The sequence below is a fragment of the Falco cherrug genome, chromosome 2 (genome assembly GCF_023634085.1).
Source record: "Falco cherrug isolate bFalChe1 chromosome 2, bFalChe1.pri, whole genome shotgun sequence".
Taxonomy (NCBI): Eukaryota; Metazoa; Chordata; class Aves; order Falconiformes; family Falconidae; genus Falco; species Falco cherrug.
The window spans coordinates 17,899,267-17,923,709 of NC_073698.1; the positions used below are offsets into that span (position 1 = coordinate 17,899,267).

The 24,443-nt window shown below is 36.7% G+C and overlaps 1 protein-coding gene across 1 annotated transcript in view; it reads right to left on the reverse strand.

Annotated features, from left to right (window-relative positions):
• CWF19L2 (CWF19 like cell cycle control factor 2) overlaps positions 1–24,443 on the reverse strand; it is a 90,535-nt gene that overhangs the window by 30,108 nt on the left and 35,984 nt on the right. Inside the window, exons 11-12 of the mRNA XM_055702431.1 lie at positions 4,462–4,587; positions 3,085–3,222 (exon numbers count right to left, since the gene is read on the reverse strand). Coding sequence (XP_055558406.1) covers positions 3,085–3,222; positions 4,462–4,587 — 264 coding nt within the window. The remainder of the gene's footprint in view (positions 1–3,084; positions 3,223–4,461; positions 4,588–24,443) is intronic.

Consider the following 24,443-nt stretch of genomic DNA (forward strand, 5'->3'; position numbering starts at 1 on the left):
TTTCAATCTTTCTTATCAAAGCTTACTTCTAAGCCTGCTGGGCTCTTTTCCATTCTCCTTACTCAGATATGACAAGTACTTTTTACATAACAGTTGGGTTCTGGATTTGGTTTTTCTTTTAACCTCCAGAAGCTCTTTATTCTTCTTTTTATCAACCCCTGGACTTACTTTTAAATAAAAACAATTAAATAAAATTTCATCCAGTTTTGGTAGGGTGTTCCCCCCCTTAGAATGTTTTCACCAGTGGCATACATGTTTAATTAGCACTGAGTACTGGAGTTCCCCTCATAACAGTCCCCCTGCAAGCATTTTTCTCTTTATGTACTCATTTTAAACTCCCATTAAATAGACTCCACATTTCTTCATAATTGCTTCTATATAGAAGTTAAACACTATATTGCATTTTCCTCTGCTATACAGATGCAGAAATTCAGTTGCCAAAGTTCACCCTCATTTGTACAGAACCTTTATATTTAAAACAGCTACATACCGAGCCAGGCCATTTCTGCACCATTTCCTAAATGGATCCAATTTCACCATTGTCCCAGAAATCCTTACAGTGCAAGTAACTAAAATCTTTGAGGAACTGGCTGCCCAGGTACAAGAACGCTAACCAAAGATGTTATGCATACAGGATTGGGTTTTCTGTTTTCTTCAAATTCAATAATTACAGCTCATGCCTTTTAGCAATAGGTACAGATGACAGAATGGGAGATGACGAACCACAGAAAGGAAGTTACAGGGGGTATTTAGTCCAATCCCCAATTAACATAACTATCCATAAAGAAAAGCAGAGCGAAATACCAGGTAAGGAGGTCCATAAAAACTTCCAAACTGCTAAGGGCCAGGGAAGTACATAAAGACTACATCATTTGAAACGTGACCTTTCTTACACTCCCTCCTAAGCAGTCACTGTTGGACATGGAATGCTGGGCTGAGCAAATCTCTCATATAGCTGCTCTTGCATTGTCTCGGACATCAAGAACTTGGAAAATTCACAGCATTTCAAAATTGAATAGGAAAAAAAGAACAGAACAAAAAGTTACAAAGAATTATTATCAGAATTTTCCTTTTGAAGACTTACAAACTAAATAATACAGAAATCTTTGATCTCCCTTCAAGTTTGCTAGTCTCTCTTGCCTTAATAATTATTTAATATAATATCAAAAATACAAAAAGTAAACCAAGAACTCCTCAACATGCTCTAAGAGTCAAACATTATTTCCAGTTTGAAGTGAAGAAACTCGGAACCAATATATGAATATACAACCAATACTTTTCACAAAGTTTAGAAATTTCAGGGGCAAGCCAAGTACTTCAGTGTATAAATTCACACATTTCTCTGAAAAGTCTGCATGGCCTTTCATTTGAGTTTGGAAAAAAATCAAAGCAAAGAAATATTTCTCTTTTTGAGAGCACTCTCCACTAAGTCTTCACAGGGACACTGAAAACATTTGCTACTACCGAACACAGGCAGCTCAAATTAGCTTGGTTTTATTTTCACACCTCTGAAAAGAATCAGAGAACAAAAAGCAATCCTGTAAATGGTTCAATGGAAGAAGTCACATGAACACAAGAGACATTAAGCGTGTTAATAATAATTTCAGAAAGACACATTAATATTGATATACAAACTCACCTTCAATGCCCAGATTCAAGTTAAAGAGTTTTTCAAAATTCTATTCCACTTATGTTTTAATATAGGCATTCATACACACATACTCCAACCACTTTTCATGAAAGTTACCTCTTCTAAAGAAAATTAATGGAGCCAAGGCAATACAAAATTAATAAGGCCCTTGAGAAAATGGCAACAATTTCTCTTTGTTATGCTTATTATCATATGATGTGCACACTACAAAGTTTTATTGTGTCCGTATATTTTCATTTACTTGTAAATGTCTGCATGACGGATATGCTAGTTAATCATAGTTAATAGTTTGCACTATTACACAGACTTGAAGGGAAGTTTTATGTGTTCGGGGGTTTTTTTGGAAGAGAAGGTAAAGGAGGGAATCGAATACTGGCAACAAGACATGTTTGTTTAACTGGACCCAAGGGCATCACTTTTTTTTTGAGTATGCCCGTGGGAAAGAATGAGAACTTCTACCAGAAGCAGCTGAATAAGAAGATGCATAAACCACACTAAGTTCTGATAATCGCTCCAAACTTCCTGCCAGATGGTTTACAGCACCAAGTTAAGTGTGTTCTCCTGGGCACTATCATGGCTTTTCCAATTCTTTTAAGTATTGCCTGAAGGAGGAGAATTTTAAAAAGAAAACCACACAAATCAAAACATACTCTCCAGGATCTTGTCTGCCTTCTAGACAATGGAAAAACAAATTTTGTCTGTGATGATACTAATTCCATGCTAACAAGCTTTTTCAAACCTGCTCAGTGGTGCACAAAACACTGGAACAATAACCTAGTAAAATTTGAAGCACGCTAGAGAAACTGTATGTCATAGCTATTGCAAATCACCGCTATCAAACACTTAAATCAAGCACAGAAAGTATCCTTTATTACTACTCAGTTTGAAAGACAGATCTGTCTGTAAGATGGCTGCTCTTTTAAGTGGAATCACTCATGGAACCATAACATAGAAATCTGTGTGGCCTCTGAGCATAAATTATATCATTATCCAAGACATCCTGATGGAATTTCAGGTAGTTTGCTTCAAATTTCATTGATTCTTGTAAATTCATGGTGGAAGAGACATTCTAAACACTACGGAAATGCTGCTTTTATTCTGATTTGGGGAAAACCTGCTTTGCTGGGCATAAGTAACCTATTAATGCACAAGACACTAAGTGTTCACCTCAAAAGTATCAAATTCTACAGGCAGAGGAACAGGAAAATGATCTCTATGAAGGAACTGAACCCACCACATTTCCTGCGTGCATGCAGGTTTCCATCACTTTGATGACACCTACCAGGACCACCTTACAACAGACTTGATTGTTATTCAAGACAATCAGAACTCTCAACGAAAAGCAACACACCTCGAGCATGGAGGCCTCATGTGTTCCCTGATATTTCAATAATAAAATGCTTAATTAAAAAGTCATACACGTGACACCTTACCTTTGATGCCATACGCATGAACAGTGAGTTTTGATCCTCTGCTGTTCTCATCTTCTCATTTTTGACCAAATCCTTCAGGTTCATACTATCATCATCCTGAAAATACCTTACTCGTTCTTTATCTACATGAGTAGGGACCTGGAAACAAACATATTGAAAGTAAGTATTAACCTAGTGAGAAAGATCAACTATAAAATTTAGATCCTAGTAACTTCCAGAAGTTTAAAGAATCATGAATCAAGCTAAAGACAGCTGAGACAATTGGGCTTGCTGCTACAGAAAAGAACATCTTCCCCTTTCTTCCACTGCATCAGTACATCTAAATAAAAATATAGACTCTTCTCACAATCATATCATTCATATCCTTAAGCTATCAGAGGGTCCATTACTGCTCAAGAGAGATGTACAGTAATTCACTGAAACAGTTAATCAGCTCAAAAATTTGAACATTCCAAAAACCAATCTTCATTATTTACAGAAGCTTTTGAACTGTCAGGTCATGGATGCTACTGAAACACAGCAGCTGCAGACAGTACTGAAAACTTATACAGATGTGGTACCTCTACTGGGAAATGTTGCCATCTTAGAGTGAACAAGAGGACAGAGTTTGTCCTTTAGGGCAAGACTAAACTAAATCCTGAAGGAGCATAGGGAATGGTCATTAACATGAAGCAAGACAGCATTTTCCAAAATGGAAACACGAGGAGGATGACAACCAATTCCTCACGCTCTTGTGCCTTTCACTCCTCCATAGCAGTGTTACAAACTGATCCGTCCTAATCAAGAACATGCTTGCTAGAAATATGAGGTATTGTCATCTCCTCTTATCCCAAGAAGAAAAAAATATTAGTTTATTTACTATTGCAAGCAATTATCCTAAGAACAAAACACTGCTCCAGCCTCCAAGTTTCTGTTCCCCAAAGCATTTTGTTACAAAGGTTAGGTCATATTTTTAATTATCAGTGGTAGCAGTATTTTTGATCAAAAGAAAAGGAAAATTAGCCCCGAGACCTGAGTATCTCCATAAAATCTGTCTTATTTTGGAAATATTCACCTCTGCTGATTTTCCATATTTACATAATTTTATGTAATATAAATTTTGGCTAAGAAACTGTGACAACTTGAAAAACTTTTCCTCGAATGTGCATTTAAATAAGCCCTAAAGCGATCCCCAGAGAAACACAGTCTGAAAATAAACATAATATATGCTTAATAAATATGTACTCTAACACTTAATTACAACCATCTTCTGAAAGGAACTTTTTAACTACCTATTGACATTCTGATAAGGCACTCATATTAATTAAGGAATCATAAAAGCAACACTACAAAATCATCTTAGAATTACACTTTAAAACTCACATTTGTAAAACTTACCATCTGTCGCTTTCGTCGTCCTCCTTTTGGCTCCTGTGGTTCAGCCGATGCAGTCACAGGCCATGCCCTTCCACTTTGATCTGTTCTGACAAGGACCACTTGTTCAGCTTCTCGACAGCTTGAAGCCTGTGTCAGGTTTTAAGATATATTTTGAAACAGATGATACAGGCAAAACTGAAAGAAACACCTAATCCACACTAAATAAATGCTTAAAATCCTGAAGAGTAAATATCAGACTCTTTACATTTTTAATGTTCATTATAATTCAAAGCAGACTACTACCTTATACAAGGTATTCTTTTCCACATTGAAAAAGAACAGAATATTAAAATATATTCAGCTAGTTAAGTGCAGAGTTAACAATTTTTTCCAAAAAGAACCAAGTTTTTGTTCTTGGGTCTTTCTCACAAAGCTTCATCCCCAGAAGAAATACAATGCTTCTGATGACCTAAATAAATACTATTGCATTAATATACACCATCATCAAAGCTGCAGCACATTAGCACTTCTGGACTTTCTGTGGATCGGGGACGTTGGGGGTTTTTTGTGTGTGCATGTGTGTTTGGTGTATTTTTTTCCTTTCAAAACTTGGCTAACAAATTACCAAAAACATTAGCTATTGCTTTTCAACACATTCCATTAGCTCAGACTTTTGTTCCCTTCACTGCACCTACTACCAGTACGGATCCCTCCATCACAATGTAATTCTGAATTTTTTAAAATATTTGTTCCAGGATATGCAGAGTAGGAAATGCAAACAGTTTAATGCAAGTATCTCCTTCTTTGGTGAAGCAGAAACAGATGAGTAGATGTACACTGATTATTTAGGGCAAATTAAATTATAGACTTCGGTAGAAATGAAAACATTTTAATCATCTTTTTGTGTGCTGAAATATAGGGCAACAAAAATAGGCATTTACCTGATATATGCCAAATAAGTCACTTGCCTTTGGACAGCAAACACATTCAGTCTCACATCAACTATACTTGTACTTAACTACTGTTTCTACATATCGAAAGAAATTTGGGAATCAGGAGAAGGGTATCTTTCAAACCTGACATAACCAAGCTCCTGAGGTACTGGAGATGTGAGGTGAGAGGCACACACAGGCCGGGGCAACAAGGGAAGCTTTACATACACTTACCCTTGGTTCTCATGGTGGAGTAGAATCACCACAACCACCATTTCATCTGCTGGAGTAGGGCACAAGCAATTCAGATTTCAAACACGCTAAGAACAAGTACGGACACAAATACTGAACAAACAGTAGGAGTGTTGCTCTGCTGAGTTTCCTACTCATAAATTAAAAAAAAAAACAAAAAAACAAAAACCCAAACAGCCTAATCAGGGATGTGGAAGTCAGCAGCTGCCTTGGTTGAAGCAACCATGAGATAGAGGCACTTAAGATTCTACAGGAAATGAGGAAGGCAAGTAACAGAGCAAAGGAAAAAACCTGAATAATACAAAAATGGACTTCAGCTTATTCAGGGATCAGCTTGGCTGGATTCTTATAAGAGATGGTCACAAATGACAAAGGTGCCCAAGAGAGTTGGTTGATCTTTAAGGACAGCCTCCACAAAGGATGAGAAAGGTCCATTTGATTTGGCTAAATGGGGAACTTCTAACAAAATTAAAAAATAAAAAGTAAATTTACGGAAGGTGGAACCTGAGACAAAATACCCAGGAGAACCACAGAAGCACTTTCCAGGCATGAAGGAATAGAATTAGGAAAACCACAGCTGAAGCTCAAACTAGCAAAAAATGCAAAGAAAAAAAAGAAGGGATTCTACAAGCATGCTGGATATCTTTCTACAAGCAAGGACAACACAGGTCCACTGCTGAAAGAGAGGAAAGACCTAGTGACAAAGGACATGAAAGATGCTAAGACACTCCATACCTTGCCGGTCTTTACCAGCAAGGTCTGCTCGTGGATTTCTCAGGCCCTAGTGCCTAGCAGAAGAGTTTGGGGGACAGAAGTACTACCTGCAGGAAAGAATGATCAACTTAAGGACCACTTAAGCAAACTGGAAATATGCTAGCTTATGGATCTAGATGGGATGCATATATTCCACTGGGCAAGAGGTCTCTCCCTGTCTCATCTGAGGAGTAGTGGTCATCAGTGGATGCCTCAAGAAAAATGCAAATGTACGCAATCACCTTCAAAAAGGTAAACAAGAAACACCTGGGGAACAACAAGATGACCACCCTCACCTCAGTCCCAAAACAATTACAGAAGTCCTTGTGGAAGCCCCTTCCAAGCACAAGAACAGTGGTAATGTGACTGGGAACAGCCAACATGGATTTGCAAATGGCAAACCATGCCAAATAAATCTGCCCGCTGCAGTGAGATGTCTGGCTCAGTGCACAAGGGAACTACCAGGGGCGTTTTTTACCTTGAAGTTTGCAAGGTTTTCAATCCAATCTCATAGTATTTTTATTGCTAAATTGCAGGGATGTGTAGACTGCAAGATGGGTGGAAAACTGTTGGGATTACCAGGCTGAAAGAGTAGTTGTCAATACTTCAAAGTGTAACTGGCACTCCTCATAGTTTAACTAGCAAATCGTTACAGATGCCATTCCTTAGGTGCTGATCTCTATCAACAAAACTCAACTTCAACACCTGGACAATGGAACAGAACATGCTCTTAGCACGTTTGCCGAGACACCAAGTAGGTGGAATGGGGACATGGCTGAGGGTAGGGTTGCCATTCTGAGGGAGCTCAACAACCTGAAGGAAAAGGCTGACAGGAACCCAAACAAATGCTAAGGCTTGCACCTTGGAACAAACTCATGCATTGACAAAGGTTGAAGAAAGACCAGGGGGCAGTTCTGTAGAAAAAATACAGGATACCTGGTTGACAGCATGTCAAAAAACAAGTTTGCGAGCCAGCTAATCACATCCTGACTTGTGTTTTCTATCTCACACATTATACAAAGTAATGAGAATTCTAGAGGCCAAAATGCTACCCTTAATCACGCACGTGCAATTTATTGCACCAATTTACTACCCATAGGGGATTTGCAAAAAAATCATTTTCAAAGGATCCCATAAACTAGTGAGATTACAGAGGGAAATGGGCAACTGAAACAAGCTTAAGCATTCATTCTCTCAAAACTGCTCTAGCTCTGGACAGCATACGTAGAATAACATTCTGAAATAACTCTCACTTATTTAATGATATAAGTATGTAGTCTTGAAACATGGTTGAGAGAAATAATCAGTTCAGTCATATAGTAAAAAATGCATATAGAAAGTCATCATTTCCCTCCCTCCATAAAACTAAACATTCTTGCAAATGTATTTTCTGTTTAACATCTTTTGTACTATTAGCTAGAAGTTTTTCAGCAATTTTCTACTCTACATTTTAATATTTAACATTGTTACAGATACAAAACAGTCTTTAAGCAGACTTCCCATGTTATTTACATAGAACAAAATACAACTGTTAATTTACAATGGATGTGGAGCTTTGCAAGTCTCCACATTACCTTTGCTTTCCTTGCAATCAATAGATAGCACTAAGAAATCTTTTATTCTAGCAAAAAACAAGTTTGCTTACTGTTACTACTGCAGTCAACAAGTTCTCAACCATTCTCTTTAAGAGACAAACAGTGCTAAATGCACACCTTACCAGCCATTTCAAATTACTATTACCTGACAAAGCATGGAGACCTTTATAGGGCTTATGCGCCAAAAAAAACCCCACATGATTATGTATTTTATTTTTTATTTATTATAACTGGTGCAAGAGTCCAAAACTTCTAAACAGAAGCCACCTGACCTAAAAATAGTGCAGTCAACTGAATCCTCTGCCTAACATAAGTCTTTTATTTAAACTGAATAAAGACCAACGGGAAACTAAAGATAAACGGTATCACCTTTCATTACCTCTACCAGCATTCTGAACACAATTTTTTTTTTTTTTGCAGTACTGGAGTTGACAGAGCACCATGTCCCAGGACCCAAACTAACAGAAGACAGGACCCAGAACTAGTTCTCTGGTTTCTTTCAGTTTTTTTTAAACTTTCATTGTACACTTGAAAGGCAGATCACTAGTGAAGAGGTATCACAAGATCCATGTCACAGCTGACACAGGAATGCTATCATAAAAAAGTGCACGTCCATTCTGCTTTAAGCTCCTAATCTCTGCTTCAGTTGAAGGGGGTGGGGGTGCTGGTGGTGGGGGCATAGAAAAAAAAAAAAACACCAACAAAAAACCCTATCAGCTATGACTGACAGTTCTGATATATTAAAAAAAAAGGGAAAACCGAACAGCTGTGAACACATGAAGTGCTGGATATCAGAAAGAAAGAAGTTCACAGAGTGGTCCCTATCATTAGACATACATACAGAAGGTTAATATAAAGAAAAATCAACACTGCAAGTATTTTTCATCAGAACCCAAGAAGCAAGCTGTTAATTGCCTGCCTTAAATTCAACCTGTCAGCCAGTGACAGGTGAATGGATAGTAAAATCACTATCACTTGATAAGCAGAGAGGAGATCCTTGTACAATCGGAACATTTTGCCAGAGAGTGTAAATCCTTATCATATTGTGCACCTTCAGAACTGTAAGACCAGAAGCAAACACTTGCCTCAGACAAGTGAGGTCATCTTAGTTTGGACAGAAAAGCGTAATCCCTGAACTCCTTGTCTACCCCTCAGCACATAAGACCTCAAGGGCACCTAATTTTTTCTCAGTGGAGTCACAGAGTCATACTGAGTTATGCTTCCTGGCATGTCCAAAACTGCTCCCATTTTACCAGAGATTGATGGCTTAACATCTATTCCATATCCAAAGACAATCAGAATGCCTGGACCAAGCACTCTTATCCCTAAGTTTTATTCCCAGTTGACTTAGTTGAGATCCAGTGCTCGTTAACACTCCTGAGTTCATTAAAAAGGGCTGTGGCCACAGATTTAACTCAGAAAAATGTAACTTATTGTAATAATATTCTGGAGAAATACCATTCACTCATTTAACTTCAGTGCAGCTTAGAAAGATTACAAATCTGTCTCCCATGACTTCTCTACCCAACAAGCAGAGAGAGAAGGAAGAGGAACCCTGTACAGCAGGAGTGAAGAATAGACACAGGGGACTCATTAAACCAGACAGAATTTATCAGCATGTACGAAAATGGAGCATTATCATATAGCTCAGTGACGACAGCACTCCCACGTATTCCAGGCCTTCAGACAAAATACCAGGGAGCAGAATTAATATATCCATTTCCCAAATAACTGCTTAAATACTTCATTACACCTCAGCTATTGCAAACTCCACTTTGAGGTACTTAAAGTTGCAGCTTACACTATACACTATTGTTGCCAGCTGCCTATAAGTAAAGCACGGGAGTGCTAAGTGCTGTTCCATGTCACCTCCCTCATGCACCCAGCCCATACCTTCATCTGCTCCCACCAGCTACCTCCTCATTTGGAATGGAAGTTTACAACCTTTTCAGTTGACGGACAACTGTTCAGATGATGGACATCCTGTCAAGAGCCAGAGCAACTTAACTCCTTCCTAAACAGGCACCAGTAGTACATTCCTACTTCACAGGCATGTTCTCAGACTTAAAGATATACATACGTCTATATACACACACACAAATAAAAAGAGACAGAAATCCTTCACCAGAAAAATAAGTATTTAACTTTCTAAAAGATTAAGAATAATTAAAAAAAATTTAAGAAGTCTGAGAGCTTCTTGATTACACTATAAAGATGTTTAGATAAATCAGTTGATTAAATTAGAGCAAATAATGGGGACATCGCTGAATCTGGTGCTATTAGGACAGCCTTTGTCAAATCTTATAAACAACTCTATTAAGCTCAATTTGAAGCTGTTTTCCACCAAATAACTGACGTCTGCTTTACATCTGCCATCCTTGTCTAATGAAAGCTTGTCCTGGAAACCCCAATAAAGTCTGAAAATTCTGTAGATACTTAAGTATGCTAGCTTCAACAGCTTAATTGTATTTTTCCAAGAAAAGTCACATGAGGGTAGAAGTTATGGAACAAAAAGCTGTCTAGGTAAGCCAAACTTCTCTATTCTGTATCGCCAAAAGCAAATCTCATTTTGCAAAGCAAACCAAGATGACCAACACTGGTCTGGTTCCAGTAACAATAATGATATTTTCAGACAAGATACATACAACACTACTTCTTCCCAGCATCAGCCAGATACATGCCTCAGCTGTTACTTTTTCACAAGATCAGGCGTTTTCTCTCTGTTGAGAGGGAGAGGTGAGTCATTGCAATAGGAGAAAAAGGCTGTGTGCCTCCACCCCACACTTGCCATGTGCTAAAGGTCAAACCTGGCTAGAGAGAGAGACAGCCAGAGAGGGAGGACTGTGCTTTCATGTCATTACTACTACAGCATTAAAAGCGCTATGAATTTCAAAACCCAAAAAAAACAATCAGCGTTAGATGAGCAAAGACAAAGAACAACAGGGTGGAGAAGGAATACAACATGATTAAAAATCAGCAGGATGTACACCGCACTTCTAAATGGGATATAAATGCTAATGGAGCATTCTAGATACACTGACAAAACGGTCACCAATGTAAGTTGCTAGGGCACTGGTCATTTCTTTCTGGATTTAAAAGAAAAATCATAAACCCAAACAAAATATGTAGATATTTATGAATATTGTAACGCTTAAACAACCTAGGACTTAGCAAGGCTCAATACTGTGAAAGACAGTAGAAACAATTTCAACCGTTGAATGAGCTGGGTAAGAGGAAAGTCAAAGAAAAAAGCAAAGTTTCAAAAACCAGAAAGGGGCGGTGAGGGTGTGTGTGTATGTGTGCTTCCTAAGGAGTACTTCACTTGACAACAAGAAACCCACCGAATTGCAACAACATTTGGTTGAAATGAGCACAATTTTTTGTTTGAAATGGTGGAAAAGACAAATACTCACAGGCTAAATATTTTAGCCTTAACACAAGGTAACCATGTAGAGGAAAATCATTTTAAAAAAAGTAAGGAAAGGTAGAAAGGAAACATGTAATAATTTTAAAAAATTATGCAGAGCAGATAGGGAAACAAAGATGAAGTTAGCACCAGCAGAACACATCACAGGAAACGTGACAAATGCCCTAGGCCTTTAAAGACTTGGGTAACTCTACAAGTTTGGAAGCTGAAGACAACCACAGATGTGGCAGTGAAAACTCAAAAATTCAGAGCATTGCCAATGATTCTGAAATGAAACTGGCTGAGGATTTCACACAAACAGGACCTTTTACTTGTTAGATGATTCACTGAAAACTGTGTAAGTTTTAGTAACTTTAGTAAGAACTTTAGTCAGGCTGTCATTTACACAACGTGAAATGATGCAGGGGATAAACATGATACGATAAATTGAATTCTTTGAGTCAGAACAAAAAACAGCTGGCAGGTTTTTTCATGGGTGTTATGAGGATTTGGTTTTTACACTAATTTCAAAGAATCCAGAGTCCTGACACAAGGCATATGAGACTGACTGCAACATACTTAGATTTAATAGTCCAGAGAAAAGGAAAACACAAAACATTATAGTAATATTTAGCTTTAGAAGACAAACTACAAAAAAAGAAGTGGTGCATCAAAGGGAAATAAAAAGGAACAGATAAAAGGATAAAATAATTATGGACAACATTAAGACTAACGTGAAGTCATGTTAGAGACTAAAAGTAAATGTATACTATGAACCAAGATGAATCTAATGGATCAAATATGCCAGGTATGATTATTCAGAAGATTAAAGATGTTATTAGAAGTAAAGACACCTTTCAGAAGTCAAAATCCTGTCTAAATATAACTGAACTAAAAACACAGCTTAACTATAGAAACCTAATTGTATTAACATAAAAAGGCAAAGCAAAAGGTTTTTTTGAGGAGGATGTTACTAACAATAATTAATAAAGGTATTTCTAAACACATCACAAGCAGAAAGCTTTCTGGTAGGAAAAAATGCTCAAACAGTTATAGCAGTATTAGAAGATGATATCTGAATAATAAAATAATTAATTGCATTCTAAACATAAGATTTTCCTATTCAACAACCTTTTTTCTTTTAAAAACAGAATAAACTTTACAAATTATCTTTAAATTGAAATACCAGTAAAAGGAGTTTTCAAGGAAGCTGCCACGGAGAGATGATTTTTCACTAGAGCTCTAGAGAAAAATCCAGAGCTTCACTAGAGAAAAAAAATTCCAGTATGTAATGTCCACATCGTTCAGCATGCATTGTATCACATCAATAGGTCTCAGTACAAAAAGAATGGAGGGTGGAAATCACAACATAAACCTTTAAAATGTGTCAGAGGCTGATTCTGGGAATTACAGGGCAATGCATCTAACATTTGTAATACACAAACTCCCACAAGTATAATAAAGAATTCCTCTACACTTTAACAAATGTAGCATACTGGGAAAGTTCCTTTGCAGGGAAAAGCCATGATTCACACAAGTATTAGTTTTCTGAAGGATTTAGAGGAGGGTGGATACCAATCTGACTGAAAAAGAATACTTAAAACTGTCATTTTATCTGTTTATATTGTCTTCAAACATTTATAGGCTTCCATTACTACAACTATATGACATGGTATATAGTAACACCTATGTGCTGCTCCGCATAGCACAAGAATGGAGTAACTATTTTCTTTCCTACTAACAAACTGTGAAATTGTCCAGGAAGCCTTACAAATATTCCCAGGCACTGTTACCATCTTTCATAAAGGAGGTAATAATTACCTTTTTGTGTTTTATACAGAGATTCACTTAAGTCTGGCTTTTTGCTTCTGTTTTAACTCGCTTTTAATATCTGAAGAGTGTATTATTTCTTCACGGAGTGGCATAGCATTACATAGCTTACTTTAAACCTCTCAAATTTCTGAATTAATGACTTATTAAATAAATATTGTTTAATATTAAACATCTGCTATATTATAAACAGACATGTTGGTGATAGTCATGTAATTATTCATTAATACTTATCAAATAAATAATCCCTAAGTAAAAACATAGGGTTTAAAAAATACACTAAAGTACTTTAAGTATTATACATATTATTAAATGTTAAAGTTGAAACTGGAGCAGAAGCTTAGTCACTATCCCTGAATCTTGTGATTACTGCTACACAAACAATGTAATTTAGTCTGAAACAAATAAAGATAGTGTGTATTTACAGAATGAGAAGTGAAATGTTTGTTGCTTTACTTCAGGCCTATTAAACATGCAAAGAACACAGTTGTCCTCACCAAACATATAAACCACTATACAGCAATCAACACCCAAATGACAAAACAAAGCAGGCAACTCTGGTTTTGAAAGATAAATGCTTTAAATTAAATACATAAATAAATAAAATGCAGTTCTGAAAGAGATTTTGAACTCTCCAGAGCTGATGCCTGTTCCATAATCCAGCAGGAAGAAATGGAAAAGCTCTGCCACGAGGTACATGACTCAATTTGAGGAACAGGCACTGGAGTAGCTGAACAAAGGGAGTAAGCAGGCCAAGCACATGAGACAGGATCTACTCAACTGGAATTAGTTTGCAATGTTAATAACTAAATAAAAGAAAATATATTTTAAGAGTCACTATGTTATGGGATAGGGAGCAACTAGAGCTAGGAAAACCAAACTTTTTTAATTACTGAGCCAAGAAAAAGCTGTGTGCTGCAGGAGTTGAGAACTGTCTGCAAATGTTTACTGAAAGCTACATACACTAAAGTGGTAAAGCACAGTGTAAGGAAGCAATAACAAAGCTCAGCAACAGTCTTCAAGCAAGGAACAAATCTCTACAACCAAACACAAGCTATGGACAAAGATGCCAGACTGTTACACAACCCGTTTCCTTTCTCTTGGTCTATGGCCGGCCAATGGAAATACTTTGAATATCATCTTATTCCTCTGTTGGAAAAGTCTGTCTGCATATTAAAATATCAAATAAGTGTCTAGGAGCCATCTAGCATTTCTCAGAGTGATGGACATAGCTATGTGTCCAACTGGTGTCTCCTGTTCCCTTCCATTACTCTTTCTCCCGGTTCAGTTACCCTTCTGTTAGGTTCTCAGGTTGCATTTACACATAATTACCACAGTTATGAGAAAGATGAGTCAATCCCATTTAGAAGGAGCAATCTATCTCCTTCAGTGCTGGTTACTTGTAAGGGCATGTCCCATCACTGAGGAGTTAGTCTAGTCAGTACCTGGAGTCCCCATGTAACACAGATTTCAAAGCATCTAAGCTACCCTTCAGACTCTGCCATTTGTTGTGAACCATGGAACTGTCAACTTCAAGGTGATGCTTATAAAAATCAGACCATTCTCCATAGCAAGACCAAGGTTTGGATCTCAGAACAAGATGAAAAAATGGTCACAGGTCTGTAACAGCAGTCCACTGTATAAAACTTGTATCTTGCTTTGGGTTTCTTATAGCAGAAAACAAGTAAGATTAAGAGAAATAGCAGCATGAGGAAGGGAAGCACGAGCAAACTTCTACCTAGGTTAAAAATTTAATATTTCAAGAAAGACTCTGTAAACACAGTAATAAGGATCACTATTACAATTTCAAAAGATATTAAGCTACTATAGAAAGAGGATTAAAAAAAGGTTTTACAAGATCAGAAAGTTGGTCTGCTGCAATCAGGACCTTGTGCTTAACAGGAGAATCATTAGAAAATCTAATCTAATGCAGGCTGTAACACAGAAATTAACTAGTTACATAAAAGTATCTTCATCAGGTAGTGCTATGTATAAAGCATGAGATTAAAAAAAGACTTAAAACCCAAAAAAACCCCACCCACCCCCCAAAAAACCCCCAAAACTCCAAACCATAGCTCCTGTTTATAAATGAAAACATTAATTATTAGAAAAGGATTAGGTACATAAATAACTGCTAATTGTTTGGTCTCTATTCTTTCTTTCCCCCAATCAGTGAGCGACACAGGTTAATAATATGTTATGTAAAAAACTTAATTTCATCTTACTGTTATAAAATTGGTTGCCCTCTAAATTCAACAAGTCTTTGTTCCAGTATTACAAAAAATGGTATTTTAGCTAAACTTTTTATTACTCAAAATAAGTAACCTGACCTTCTTATTCATCTTATCTTTATACACCAATCATGCCTGCATTTAAAAATCTATTTGCTCTCAGTACTTATTTTCTTAGATCACCTCTGAAATAGGGCAATCAGAATAATATCTCCTGAGTAGAATGGACTCACACACAAATGTCAAATCAAATTCAGTCAGTGTCATACTGTCAGCCTGTAGAAGTAAGATTGGAACTAGTAATGTGTAACTTCAAGCAGCTTGTAATGTGTCTAGCAATGTGCCTAGTAGTGGGGAAAAATAAAGCAATTAAATCTAACTAAGCAATAATATTGGATGCCAGGAAGCCACATAACCTTGCAAACACAATTTTTTAAAAAGTGCTAAAGGTGCAGTTTGGCATTATAAATTGTTAGCTATGCTTTGAAATGGTTAGTCACTTAACCATATCATCAATGGGCCACTGTAAGTATGGGATGTAAGAAAATTTTCAAAAAATTTAATGACTAGTTGGCTTGTTTCTATGGCAAGAACATCTGATACAAAACACATATAACTCAGACCATAAAGAAGTATTGCAGCATGTTGGTTCTTAAGTCCACAAATTCCTGTTTCATCATGTCAGAGACAGAAATGTAATACACAACTGAGGTGATACTCAGAAAGTCTGCACATGTAAATAACAGCATTTACTTAAGTAAATATAAAAATTTAGTACCACGTAAATAAAATAGTCCAGTAAAAATACTGCAAAAATATTAAAAAATGTTCAGGCCTCAATATTCACACTATTTGGAAAAGCGATTTACCTTAGCTCTGGTACGTGAGGTATTTTTAGAGACTAGCATCAAAAAAAGGTAATTTTACAAACTGAAAGCAACAGATTAACCCAACCAAAAATAGTAATTCAGGCATATGAAGAAGCTTAATAACGCATTTTTATTAGAAAGAGTAGTAGTCCAATCTGAAAAAGTATTATTAAAGGAGTATATGTAGAAAAGGGTCTTAGAATTTAAAAAAAAAAAAAAAAAGAGGAATAATGTGGACAATCAGACATTGTACAACAAAGATTCAATGCTGCATCCTTTTAAGCTTCTACTCATGTATATCTATACCCTCAAGCCTTTATATACTGCTGTTATTTTGGGAGACATCAGAAGAAAGCCAAAGACCAGAAAAACCAAGGAGCCTGTAACATCACCTTACTAAACAGGCAGAACAGACTGGTAAAGCTAATACTGACATTGGCAGTGGCACTTCCATTCCCGACACCAGTGGGAAGCCCCACTCTCCACACCATCAACGTGGCACCTGTGAAGAACCTCTGTAAAATCTCAGGCACACAACTTCACCAGCTATGCTGCTAGCTGAAAATATCCTGCTATCCAGATGTGCTGGCACAAAGCCAAATGTCTTCATTCCTTTTATAATGATAGGTGCATAGTTTAATTTTTCCTCTTAAATTTCACAGAAATAGGCATTTCTTCTGCTTTACATTGGTAGCAACAGCTAATGAGTCCTACCTAACATGCAACGACACTAAAAACCAGGTATTCCCAACAGTCATTGGCTGATCAAATTCTCCTTTCAAAACTTCATTTTGAACACAACAATTGCGTGTCATTGCTTAAACATAGAAAATATATTGGTAACTTATGGTTCACACTTTTGTTAATGGTTTTACATGTAAATTATTAAGTCCAAAAAGGTTTAATACCATGTATTTACCAAGGCTGCACAAGGACCAAGAGAAGCATCAACAAGGTTCTATCTTTCCATTTCAGATTGGAAGTTTCTACTGCACCAGAAAGGCTTTCCAGGAATGCTTTTGCTTATGTTTTTCTTGGGGTTGGGGCAGTGTCAAATTTGTTAAAAAAAAAAAAACCCACACAAAAAAAAAAAACCAGAACTTACTCTGAGGAAATACAGCGAAAGAGTAGATACAGCAGTAAAAATATGCAGAAATTCAGCACAGTATTAGGAGAAAAACAGCTAGAAAAAAAGGCACCATCAGCTACCAGCTGCTGCATGGCATTTGGATATGGCTTTTGCTTCCAGTGCCAAAGCATACTGCAAGGCTTCTGTATTATCAGTTTGAAGTCTAAAAAGTTTTTATCTCTTCTGCCCTTTTAATACTTGTTACATGCACTGAAACCAGTAAGAAATTTTACATCATTTAGTTACTGATACAATTTCTTCAGGACTTAATTGCAAAACCCTATTTCCTATAAATTACATTCAGTAAGTTAAGCCACTTTGTCTTAATATGGTTTTGCCTATCAATAATTGTGTGATTTTCTCTTACTGACATCAGCAAGAGTATTCAGGAAATACACTCACCAGAAACTGCATATACTTACTATTTTTGAAAAGTATGTACTAATGATATTAAAGCTGCTGCTAAAGTATGCCCACTTTATTATTCCTTGTTCCAGTCAGAGCTAGTGAAGACTTTGTACGGAAAACAGAAACTTTTGCTGAATGGCACAGCCATCCTGCAGACAAGATTCAAGTGTGATGGAACAGCAGGAATTAGAAATTATGAGCTGAAAACATCTGAGAGTAAACAAGTCAAGAGCCATCTGTGGCAGCATCTCCCCATCATCTGAAGTTTCAAATGAAATCACAGATTTTTATTGCACATTTAGTGAGGATCATTAATCCCCAGCATTCTAGTTTTTATACAAGTATCTCAGCTATATTTTTCCAAGAATCAGTATTAAACAATTCTTTAAATGTTTCTCCATATATCATAAGTCTAAAAGCATTACTACAACTTCATTGTAGTTCTGCATTGGGTATGTCACAATGAAAGGCCACTGAACCATGCGTTATTATAACATGTTACAGGTAATTTTTGACAATCTAATATTTTTATTGCAGTAAAATATCTGTGCTTATAGTCTGAATTCCCAAACCTAAAAACAAACATGCTGGCACACCTGCAATTGTGAATGCTACTTTTCAGGGTGATTTGGGTTGGGTTTTTTTGTTTGGTTTTGTTTTTTTTTAAAGAAAGAGACACACTATATATCAGAAGCATTCATTATTTTTCTTCTTTCACTTCCAATTCCAAAGCATTAATCACTATCTAAATTTTACATGTATACACACATATATACAAACATACCACTTTACTTTTAGATAACTGGTTCTTTTTCCAAGGAATCACTGTCATTTTTAAGATATTTTTGAAAAGGCTAATCTTGAAAACACATGAAAAATAAAGAAATATTCTCATTTTTCCCTATTATCATTATTGGAACCAACAGAATAGTATTTTGTGTTTGTTCCACAACTGATTCCTCTCAGCTACTGCCATAATGGTTTACTTGTCGTAGGATAACAACTGTGCTGCAAATAATTTCTCTGGATAAAGATCCAGCATGTTCCATGCTGTCTCTCAATGCAGAACTATATGTAATGGCATGCAATGGATGGTATTTTATCATAAATAAGATTTGATGTATAAGCCAAGCTGTTGTATTCCATTTCCTTTCTGAAAAATGCTAAGTGCTAATTGTTCAAAGAGGAGAAGAAGAAGAAAATCCTTTATACTGAGCTAGCTTCCGCAGAATTCTCTCTCAGTCTTACTCTAATGCATCCTGGGGATCCAAACATCAGACCTTCAATACATCAAAATTTGTGTTCAGTTGTAGTTTGTAAGAGGAGGTGTTGGAAACCTAATTATTCCTATTATTTATACTCAGGAAGAATAAGTAAGAAAAAAAAGCAGAAGCATTTGAAGTACATGAAGCTCTTGATAGCAATGGACTGGAGCATGTTACAGACACAACAGGTAGCCTAGAACAAGTTTTCACCTTTAAAGCAGCGGCATGTCAGCCAGATGCCTACTGTAAAGTGAAATACAGCGCCTGCCAAGACTGAAGACTATTACTCCACAGATATCTTTCATGCCCAAGAGGCTTTACTGAAGCACTACATACCCTTCATTAGAAAAACTCCAGAAAATTTTTTTCCAAGTTTTTTTCTCAATCTTAAGGAATATTTGTCTTATGGAATACATATATGTAGGTATTTTATGTATGTGTGCGTGTGTATATCTATATCTATTTCCATCATTGTTTTATTCCTTACACTTTAAATACATTTATTAAATTAATCGTACTAGGCTGAAGGCTAATGGACTTTCGTAAAAAAATCAGTTATTCAAATGAAGATTTGCTATGCTGAAATCATTTGTATTTTCCTTACAATTTCTCAAAAACATGACAGAAAACTTCACTCTCTTAAATGCTCTGAGTATATCCTCTACCATGTTCTTTTGCTCAAAGTACCACACCTTTTATCTCTCATTCAATTTTGTACTGATTTCATGTTTTAAACACAATTCATCATTACTAAAACCTGTCTCTAGCAATTACTCAGCACAGACTACTTTGTTTCCTGCATACTGATTAAGTGCTATGGAACACAGTAACAGGCTTAGGGTTGAGAAGCCTTTTTTCCTTTTACGCCGTACTTCATCTGGAATTAAAAAGTTGTAGAAGATGCATACACTTGTACTTCATTAATCCATCACCATGAACTGAGTCTAGTTTTACCTAATTTTGTATCATGTCAATGTACTTCCCAATTTTAAAATTAAAACACAATTAAGTCAGTTTGTAGCGACACAAAAGGAAACTGATTTTCACTTAGCAGATCTGACTCTAAGGGACCATATTGAAGGAAGCATGAAAAAAGATGGAAAAAAACTGAAAAGGCAAAGCACACAAATAATGCACATCATAAATTATTTAGAATCATCATAAAGAACATTTTCTACATTAAGATTAAAACATAAAAGCAGCTACATCAGATCAAACCAAAACCTGACATGCCTTCTCCAGCAGTAGCCAAAAGTGAATGCCTAATGAAAAATACACAAAAGATGCCTGCATTTGTGACTTAGAATAAGAGCCAGGCATCATTTCTGAACAGCTCTCCAGGGATTTATTTTCATGAACTTGTCCAGTCTCTCTTTGGATCTACTTAAGCTCACAACATCCTGGAGCACCCATTCTGTGAAGAACCACCTTTTTTCCACTTGTTTTCAATCTGCCTTTTCAATTTTGACTAGATGATCATTGTTGGACTAAATTATCATTGTAGGTCCCTTCCAACTGAAATACTCTGTATCTTGCCTCTTTTTCATTGAAATTTTACCTCCCAATTTCTGCACCACCAAAAACCACCGTAAGTGATGTGCCTCAATGGAGTGCTAATGTTCCAGATATGTTTTGTTAAGTAAAAATACAGAATAAAAGCATAAATTACACCCAGTACTGACAAAGGTAGAGGTGACATCCTCATAACCTCTGCACTCAAATCAAGAGTTCTGCAGCACTTTCAGGTAACAAAAATAACAATCTGTACTTAGAGGTAAACCATGAACACATGGAAGTTATTTTTTAAATGCTGAAGTCTCCAGAATTTTCTTCTGTCTCCTTACATTCATTAAGTACTCATCACCTATCCCAACGCAGAAAACCTATGGTACAACAGCTACACTCAGTCAGGTTGACGTCTCTCTCACGGGAGCTGAGTACACAAAACCAGTTGAGACACCCATGCACTTTGCACTTAGTGCTTTTAGCCACAGACTTCCCATTTACAACAAACCCAAGGTCTCCACCCCATGACTTATCTAATCCAATTCGCCATAAGGCTTGTTTGGTGTCTAGAACGCTTAAACTGTTGTTCCAATCTAATTTCATGTTTCAAACTATAAATATAAGGACAAAAATCTTTATTTAATATTACTAATACAGAAAATAACCTGCAATGCACTTAAGGATATCAGATATTGACACATTTAGAGTGCGAAGAGAAGCAATATTAATAAAACTTACTTCTTACCTTGCATTATCTTCCTGTCTAGTCTGACCATGTGTTTCACACAGCCTTGTTACTGAGGGGTTTTCCCAACTTACTGCAGCCCAAAACATGGTCATGTACTCTCACAGTCCTTCTGCTTACTGTAAAGAAGAAAACTTCTATCTTCTCAACTGCGTATTCAGGCATTAAGCCTGATTAAGAGCAATGCTTCATAGCTCTCCTAGCACAACTAGCTAGGAAAATACTTATGATAGCACACCAGTTCAGAGGCTATTAAGAAACAATTATCCTCTATTTAGGTTTCATATATATGTTGTGTGTGTATATATTTGTATTTATTTATATAGATATAGATATTTTATCCAAAAAATACTAGCTACAGGAAAGAAGTCAGAAAAAGTGCAATTGAGAAATCAAATATTTAAGATGATGCAGGGGAAAAAAAATGTGGAAAAAATGAAACAACTTTAGTGAACCAATATCCCCCAAACAATATTCCCTAGTATTTTTTGTTAAATAACAAAAAAGCAAAATAACTACCCATACACCTTTAAGGGGAATATGGATAAAAACTAACCTCTTCAAAAGAACACACAAATTTTCTGAAAAATTCATACGTCAATTCAGGCAAAAGAATTCCACTTATAAAGCTACTCAAAAGCCACAAAATTTAAAAACAACTCAACTAATAAATTTTCATCTTTTCTGCACTTTGGACACATGGAAGGCTAGCAGCCCAAAAAAAAAAAAGTCAAATTTTAGGCAAAATAGGGGCTGGTAGTGCACAGAACAAACACTTCAATACTGCTGAAAAATGGTTTAAGACAAAGTTACTATTTTCTTTTTGATATCAAAAGAAACCAAACATGGTTTAGCCTGTACTGAATTTTCATGTGGGATATCTTTATACACAGAAAACCTGTAACATTTTTATTTATGGGTGTTCGCTTCATTTAATAGAAACATCACACAAACTACCAAGAATAAAGAAGTAAAAAAGAAAAAAACAAACCCACAATCCAACCACCACCAGAAAAAAAAGAAAACAATCCACTTGCTCAAGGTAAATGTTCGCCACAAAATTGCCCAAGTGGGTTTACTCAGGACGCAGCTACAGCCTTCTCTTCTGCTTCAGTATCTTTTACAATTTTCTTGCTATTATTAGTCTCTACCTGCAACATCTACATGCATCACAAACAGCAGGTCTTAAAACTACAGATGACTTTGGCCAAAATGAAAACTAGTAACAAAATAGTCTTACCAGGATCTGTGTGCTTGGTGAAATAAATCAGCAGATAAATGTAAGGTTTTTAAACGCTAAGCACCAGCATTTGAAAACTGTACTTCAAAACCACATTTTTGGGGTTACTTGGGGTAGAATTCTTGTCTAAATCTATCAAACTATAAAAGCTAGATTTGCCTCATTCTCACAAACAAAACCAGGATTCAAGCAACCACTTTACAGTCCCATCAGTCTGTACTTTTTTGATCACTTTAAGGCAGAATAAACCAGCACTGCTGTCAAAATAATTGATCCTGTCCTCTGTACAAACCACAGCTGCCCGGGCGCATCCCCTTATACTAGCATGAGTCTTCAGTCAGTCACACAGTGATCTGAATTGGGAAATTGATCCATGTTCAATTAATTAAGGAAAAAAAAAAAAAAAAGAAACCAAAAAAAACTTCCTAGGGAGATGCACTTAGAATTGCCTTCACTGCTTCCTGATTTACCTCCCCAGTTCTAACAGATGTGAAAACAAGGCAAAGCCATGTTTCAGGATCTTTCAACATGACATTGACCATGCTGCTCCACGGGACCGGAGACAGTCCTGCCTGAATTAAAATCCCTCGTGTTTGTTATTGGTAGTGGAGGTAAAGCTATCAAACTTTGGGATCAATGGGACATCCATTTGGAAAACCACTTCTGTGGCAACTGCTTCACGTATCTTACTTGCAAAACATCTGGCTGAATTGACTAAGGCTATCACTTGGGTGGTCAATATTATAGAAATACTGATTCATACAGTACCAAATACACTTTCAAAGCCAGCTTCTCTTCTGTTACAAGATGCTTTCTGAACACCTGAGCTGTTCAGACACACCATATGATACAGCTGGCCCTTGTTACACAGGAGTACCAAACACATTGTGCTTGTGTTCCAGTAGTCCGAAGTCAGTTTGAAGTTGTAAAACCAGTAAGACTACCCTGGCAACTATCACAAGGATAGGACTCGGAACAGAGTGACTGTCAGCTTTGCTGAACTGCTCACGCTCAAAAAGCCATGTAATACAGGCTAGAAGTAGCCATGAAACAGGCACAGGCAAGACATAAGTAAGACAAGACACGGTAAGCCTCTAATATGTACAGGAAGACTTTCACCCTCTGGTTAGCAAGCCCTGGCACTAATTAAAACCCAAATGATTCAAATGAACTTCAAGGTTTTCACCATGGTTTGGGGAGTCACAATTTACCACAAGCCTACAGCAAGTTGTAAAGAGGTTGATACTGTTGTGGTATGATGCAGTTCAAGATTGACTCTGTTGTATCCGTAAGGGACCATTTGCATTGGCAAACCATGGAAAGCCCAAAACAACAGGACTGTCAACAGCCCTGGTTCTCACAAACTAAAGATAGTTTCTGCAAGACTAACATAAAAATAAGCATTCTGAGATGAACAGACCTAAAAACCAAGTTCTGCATCTGGAATTATGTAAGAAGCAGATCCTGAGCTTCAGAGAATGCCAACATGGAATCACAAGGGTAGACATTTTTCATCCTTCAGAGAGGAAAGTGCCCTGTTTTTAAACCATTTCAGTCTTCTAAAGAAGCTTGTATCAATCACAATACTGAAGTGGTCAATGGGGGCTTAGTCCAGCTCCCACAGGAGAGGAAGAAAAAGAGGGGGTGGACGAGGGGTATTCACACCATTTTCACCATGTTTAAAGGGAATGTAGGACAAGGAGTGGACATGGCCTGTTAAGTCCCCAGACCCTGCTTGAGTAAAAAAGCACACAAGAGTGCAAAACTGAATATGGACAGGATCACAAAAGATAAACCATAATTCTCTTATAGGATATTCATGAACAGAAATGACTAAGCCAA